The sequence below is a fragment of the Blennius ocellaris genome (assembly GCF_963422515.1).
Source record: "Blennius ocellaris genome assembly, chromosome: 13".
NCBI classification, from domain to species: Eukaryota; Metazoa; Chordata; class Actinopteri; order Blenniiformes; family Blenniidae; genus Blennius; species Blennius ocellaris.
In genome coordinates, this window is record NC_137662.1 from 22,298,711 (window position 1) to 22,304,741 (window position 6,031).

General features: G+C 46.5%; 1 protein-coding gene across 1 annotated transcript in view; it reads right to left on the minus strand.

Annotated features, from left to right (window-relative positions):
- Nucleotides 1–2,777: 2,777 nt before the first annotated feature.
- Nucleotides 2,778–6,031, minus strand: part of srbd1 (S1 RNA binding domain 1) — a gene marked incomplete at its 5' end in the record, with an annotated part of 54,757 nt that continues 51,503 nt past the window's right edge. Inside the window, one exon of the mRNA XM_080507853.1 lies at nt 2,778–3,388. Within this exon, the coding sequence (XP_080363979.1) occupies nt 3,096–3,388 (293 nt within the window). The 3' untranslated portion in view covers nt 2,778–3,095. The remainder of the gene's footprint in view (nt 3,389–6,031) is intronic.

Consider the following 6,031-nt stretch of genomic DNA (forward strand, 5'->3'; position numbering starts at 1 on the left):
TCTCTCCATTACGCGCCCCTCTGTACTTCACTCCCGCTTTTCACCACCGACGCCAGGAGCCGAACACTTTCTCACCCCTCGGGCTATCTGGGAACTTTCGGTCTGTGTCGCCTCATATTAGAAAAGCAGAAGATGACAGAGGCTTGTAATTCTATTCTGACTTTCATGGTTCAGAAATGACAATAAGGCCCCGTCTACACGACGAACACGAGTGTATTTGCAAAACTTTCTCCACTGTTTCTTCACGTTTATATCGTATTCTTCTCTGCGCACGTCTGTGTAGATTCATTACAAAGTCAAGCAACAGCGCCCTCCCGTGGCCCGGCATGCTAACTACACCGTTGTCTCTGTGTCTGCTGCTGCAGCGTAAACACACTCATTTTTTGTTGTCACTTGAAACGTTGTCATGTAAACAGGGCTTAAAAAGCAGCTGTTGGTGTTCAGATCGAGTTCAGAACTCGACGGCGCTTTGAAATAGATGTCAATTCTGAAATAATCATTGAGAAGAGACGCCAACAATCCTGCAGCATGTTTGACGCAGCATTTCTATTTTTGATGTGTGAAAAACAGCAGAACTTCTACCACAATATTGCAGGATTATTGAGATATACAGCATTGAACCTGCAAATAACCCAGTACTGCTCATAGAATAGGTAAAAGATTCACATGAGTAACGGAATATCCCGATCATCTGATGCTGGATTTGGTCTCGGGAGAAAAACCGAGTGGTAAAGTTGCTTATTTACTTTAGGTTACTTGGAAATAAAGATTCTTTCTTCAATAAGAAAAGAAGCAGGAAGTTGAAGCTAATAAAACGATCCAGGCGTGCCGCCTTATTCATTATCGTCAAATTCTCAATAGGCTCTGAACCCTGGTGTTGCTGTATAACCTTGGATATCTACCATGTGGCCACATTTGCACAGAAGCAAGTAAACAGGTTTTAAAATCAGCTGCATTTCTATCACAGACGTCTCCAAAGCCAAAGTCCCAGGAGCATTTTTGACTCGATGTGATTCATTTGATGTCATTTTGCAGGGACGCTCATCATTCCTAAGAATTATTGACCGATTCCGTCAGGTTTTATTTTCCTTTTTTCGCTCCACTTCTTGAGTTCAGAACAGCGGCTGCCGCCTGCATGGGATGATCACAGTTCTTCGGACTTCTAATACTTCTTTTTTTTTTTTTTTTTTGACAGGTGGTCCGAGAAATCCAGGCTCAACAGGGAAAAGCTATATTCTCCACTCGATGTTTGCTTGGCAGGATGCGTTTACTGGCTGTGAGAACTATTCTCTCTGCTCCTGTGTGGAAAAGAAGAAGAAGAAAAAATAAAAGTTGAGATGGTTTTCTGTCCACCTGCGTCTCTGCGGCTGGACGAAGAAACCGCACGAGCACTCGGGATGTTTTTCTTTGTTAACGTGGCTTTTAATAGCAAAATAAAAAAAGAAAGAAAAAAAAAAGAGTGTGACTTTCATTTAACGGCTTGCTCGTCCATCAATTTTCTTCACGTCTCGGCAGAACCTCCCGACACACCTGCGCTCGGCCTCCGCACAACACGACGAGCGAGCGGCGGTGCGGCTGGAGGCCGGCGGAGAAAGCCCGCTCCCGCCGGCGCTCCGCGTCTCGCCGCCGCCTCATTACTGGGCGGTGTTGGACGTGAACTCCGAGGGGGCGGCGGGCAGCCGGCCGCCAGATTGCCTGTCCCATCTGTGTGCTCACGTTCAGTGGAGGGAGGGAGAATTAGAGGGGCGGGAGAAAGCGGGAACGGCGGCGGGCGGGGAGGGGGGGGGGGGCGGCGTTTCCACCGAGGACGGCGCCGAGCTACAGGATATGAGATCAAAACAAAAACGACGGACGGCAAAGTGAAAAGCAGGGTTAGCGTCAAATTAAACCCTTGATTGGATCAAGAAATGTGTTTTTCTTTTTTTCAAAAAGGAAAATAAAAAAAGAAACAAAGAAAAGTGAGGGTATTTAGGAAGAGACGACGGAGTCGCAGCATTTCTTCAGAGCAAACTGTCACTGCTGATTAATCCTGATCCAGCTTCTCTTTGTGTTTGTGTGCGAGGAGAATATATTTCCATTTGTTGCCCCCGAGGGGCGACGGAGGAGCAGCAGCACCAACAGTGATTAGGTATTCACTAGCAGGTTTGGCTCAGGGGGCCTCGGGCTTCCTCACAACCAGATTTGACGCTTTTTTTTCTTTTTTTTATTATTATTATTATTTTATTTATTCCACTTTCATAAAAACAAACAAATTAGATAATGTGGATGGGGAGTCTGGGATTAATTTTGAAGCAGCTGATTAGTGTGTGTGTGTGTGTGCGTGTGTGTGTGATAATTGTGTCTGGGACGTCGCATCAAAAGCCTTCAGGCTTCAGCTCCTCCTCCTCCTCCTCCCTCTCTTCCTCCTCCTCCTCCTCCTCCTCCTCCTCCTCCTGTCTGAGAGAAGAAACTGCTCCGAATGCACCATTTCCTCCACCTTCCTTCCTTTCACACTCGTCTCACACACTTTAATTGACTTTCAGCAAAGTGAGTCATCAGATTTGGTTGATTAGACCCATTAATAAGCGGCTCAATTGGAAAGGAGGGTTGTCATTTATCTCCCAGTCCCAACGTTGGCACTGGTCACGTTAACAAAACGTTAAATGGGAGCCGTCGCCAACGGTTTGCGTGTAAATCAAGACGACGCAGTAAAGAGCGTAAAGTACGTTTTTTTGGTTTTTTTTTTATTAAACAAACCTCTTCAGCGAGACAACTTCAAACCAGAGTGGGTGGTCAATTTCTCAACAAACACGAAATAACGGACCAAATCTTTTTCAAGTATGTGAACAAAAGTAGATTTGAAGAAGAAGAAAACAGAGAATAACAGAATCATTATGACATCCAACAAAATAAAAATGGCTTTAGTGCTCAATTCAAATATTATGGAAATAAATCCAGTGGATTTCACTTCTTCTCAAACTTTACCGTCTCTTTAAAAAAAAAAAAAAAAAAGTCCTTTCTGTCTTGATGTGAAAACTGCAGGTCGTATCCAATAAGAACGACAGTGGCTGAACGTGAGTTACTACACCTGCACGATGCTCGACGGTCCCGCAAAGTCACTGCAGGACCCGGATCAGGTCCAGCCCGATGCGTCCCCTCTGGGGGTCCACGCTCAGGACCCGCACCTCCACCCGCTCCCCGGGTCCCAGCATCAGGCTGCGGCGCCGCTGCTCCGCCGGCAGCTTGTTGGGGGTGATGTTGCTCTTGTGGATGAGGCCGGAGCGCCCCACGCCGATGTCCACGAACGCCCCGAACAGCGCGGTGTTGTCCACCCGGCCGGTCAGCACCGAGCCCACCCGCAGGTCCCTCATGGACATGATGCCCCGCTTAAAGTCCGCCTGTCCAAAATCTGGAGAAGACAGAGCAGATGTTTAAAGTCCTAGTGAAATGAAAATTCCACCTCCAAAACACTCTGGCTGTCGCTTCCAGGGACATTTTTTATGCTAACTGGCCCGAGGGTCAAATGTTAAAACGCGGCAATCTACGAGAAAATAGCGATAAACGTTGGTATTTTCCCTGCTGGGCGGAGCTTCTGACAATAATAGAGTGACATCACGAGTTGTGCACACGCCCAAGTTGTGTTTACATTATGGAGGATCAGAGTTTTGACGACAAAGAGGCTGAATTTAACCATATTTCATCATCATCATCATTTCAAACCCAGTGATTGATGAAGAAGACACAGAATGTGTCGTTCTGCCATCGGTGACCCCGTCTGGAACATGTTTGAGGAAGCAGAAGACGCTTCGTCCTTGTCTCCTCGTCCCCTCGCCTCAGCAGCCGCCAGTTTTCACCTTTGAGGCTCCTGACTTTTGGCAGAACGACCGGCTTCCTGGATCAACGTCGAAGCGCTTTTCCGACTGTGCGGAATCACCGAAGATGAGTCCAGGTATTACCTGATCGTCTACTAGCCGCCCGAGCTAGCGGCTCCCACTAGCAGCGTTAGCTCTCGGCTCCCGCCGCCCGTGCTCCTTTTCTCCTCTCTCTGGTCTCTTCCAGGCTCAATCTTTCGTCAAGGCTCATAAAACGACGACGATAACTTCAAAACACTGTCAAAACTTCGATATTTAAGAGGGAAACAAGCCAATATAAACACGACAGATCGAGATCTGCACAACTCTTGACGTCACGCTCAAGAAGAAGGATTCCCCTGACTTCCTCGGCTGGAGATTCAAAATTCAAATAACTTTGTTATGCGACAACAGTGGTGGGGCAGAGTCGGAGACCTTACAAGGAGAACCCCAACTATTGTTTTTTGCAAAGTAGTGTTTTACATATCACTAGGCCTATAAAAAAATAAAAAAATAAAATACAATTCAAGCACTGGTTGCAGCTTTTAAAAATGAGGTAAAAGAGTGGGGGGTGACAAACACATCTTACATTTCAAACCGTCACTCAATACTTTTGTCTACATACTTTCGCGTTTCTCAGGATTGTCTTCGGCACCATTTTCCACTTTGCCTGTCCACGAGATCGTTTTCCTCTCGGTAACAGTAACACAAACAGGGGGGGGGGGGGGGCGCTCGCCCTCCAGGAAATAGTCTCGTCCAATTATCCTCCCCGCAGCACCGTTCTTAGAGCGGCAGCCTCGGCCCATCTGTTTATTCAGCTGAGCGGCGGCTCGCGGGCCGAGCGCCGTGTTCTGCAACCCAATAGGGGCAACCTGGAGGTGAACCTCCCGGCTGGGCTGAACAAGAAGGAAGCTCAGCGGAATATCCAGGCTTGAATTTTTCTACTTAAATGAAACTGTACGAAACGCATGATGTGGTGTTTTTCATACTACATGCCATAAGCATTTATTTATTTATTTATTTATTAGGTTTGGGTCGACTTGGATAATTCCTTATTAGGCGCTATTGTGTTTTATGGTTGGTGAAAGATTTACCCCCCAAGCTTCCTCTTCAAGTGAAAAGACCCATGAAATCAAATACTACATGGGGAAAAAAAAGGCCAGAAAATGAATAGAAACCCGGAAATGTCAGATCAGGTGAATCTGCGATATTCAATATTGCTGTTATGTTGCGATAGCAATAGAATTTGTGACAAAAACAAACACTTTAGTAGATAACGTTCATGTTTTTTGTGCTTTGTTTTCTCAATAGCTGCTCTTTCTCTACAGCACCAGCCACGTCGGGAGCTTGTTTTGGGTTTGTATTCTTCCTCTCACCACACCTCCTCTGAATTAATTGCAATTTATCACACTTCTTCTGCCAGATAGTTCCATCATTGCAGGGCGTGACTCCACACAGCATTGGAACGTGACTGAATTGCTCCATCGGCCTTTTGAGACATTGATTAATCTGCGATAAAACGTGCAGCTCCGGCAGATATTGAGAAACAACGTCTTTTAGCAAGTGTGTTGGAAAATAAGTTCGCGTTCAGCTGACTGACGGTGCAACAGCGTCACGTCAGAGACTCCAGGTATCCGTCAGTTCACCGGAACAACAAGTGTCGGGAACTTAAGATGGCTTGCGAGCATCAAGTCGACTATAAACACACGACGGCAGATGAAGACCCTCAGAGAAGAGGACAAAAGATTGCGCTCAACGGGAAGTTAAAACAGGGTGGAGGGAGCATCATGACTTTGGGCTGCTTCAGGCCGAGACAGCTCGTCAGTCTTGGAGGAAAAGTCAGTCCTGTGAGGTTGATCGGTGCACGTCGTCTGTAAAGAGCAGAGCTGAAGCCGATCTGTGACGTAGAAGAGCCAAAAACTCTTCCTGATGATGGAGCAGCTCGTTAAAGTTACTGACGGAGCGTCGATCAGTCGGTGAATCCGGGGTTTAGCGGCTGAGCTTCACGAGGACGTGAAACGATCACATTCAGTTGTATTTGATGAGGTGAGGCAGAGTCTGCTCGTCTTGGACGATAAAACCACCCCCCAAAAAAATAGTTTTTTTCTGATGCATCCATGGAAAAAGGCATTTCAAGAGGCCAGATTAATTTTCTCCCTCCCACATAGAAACAAATAATAATAATAATAATAATTGCAGAC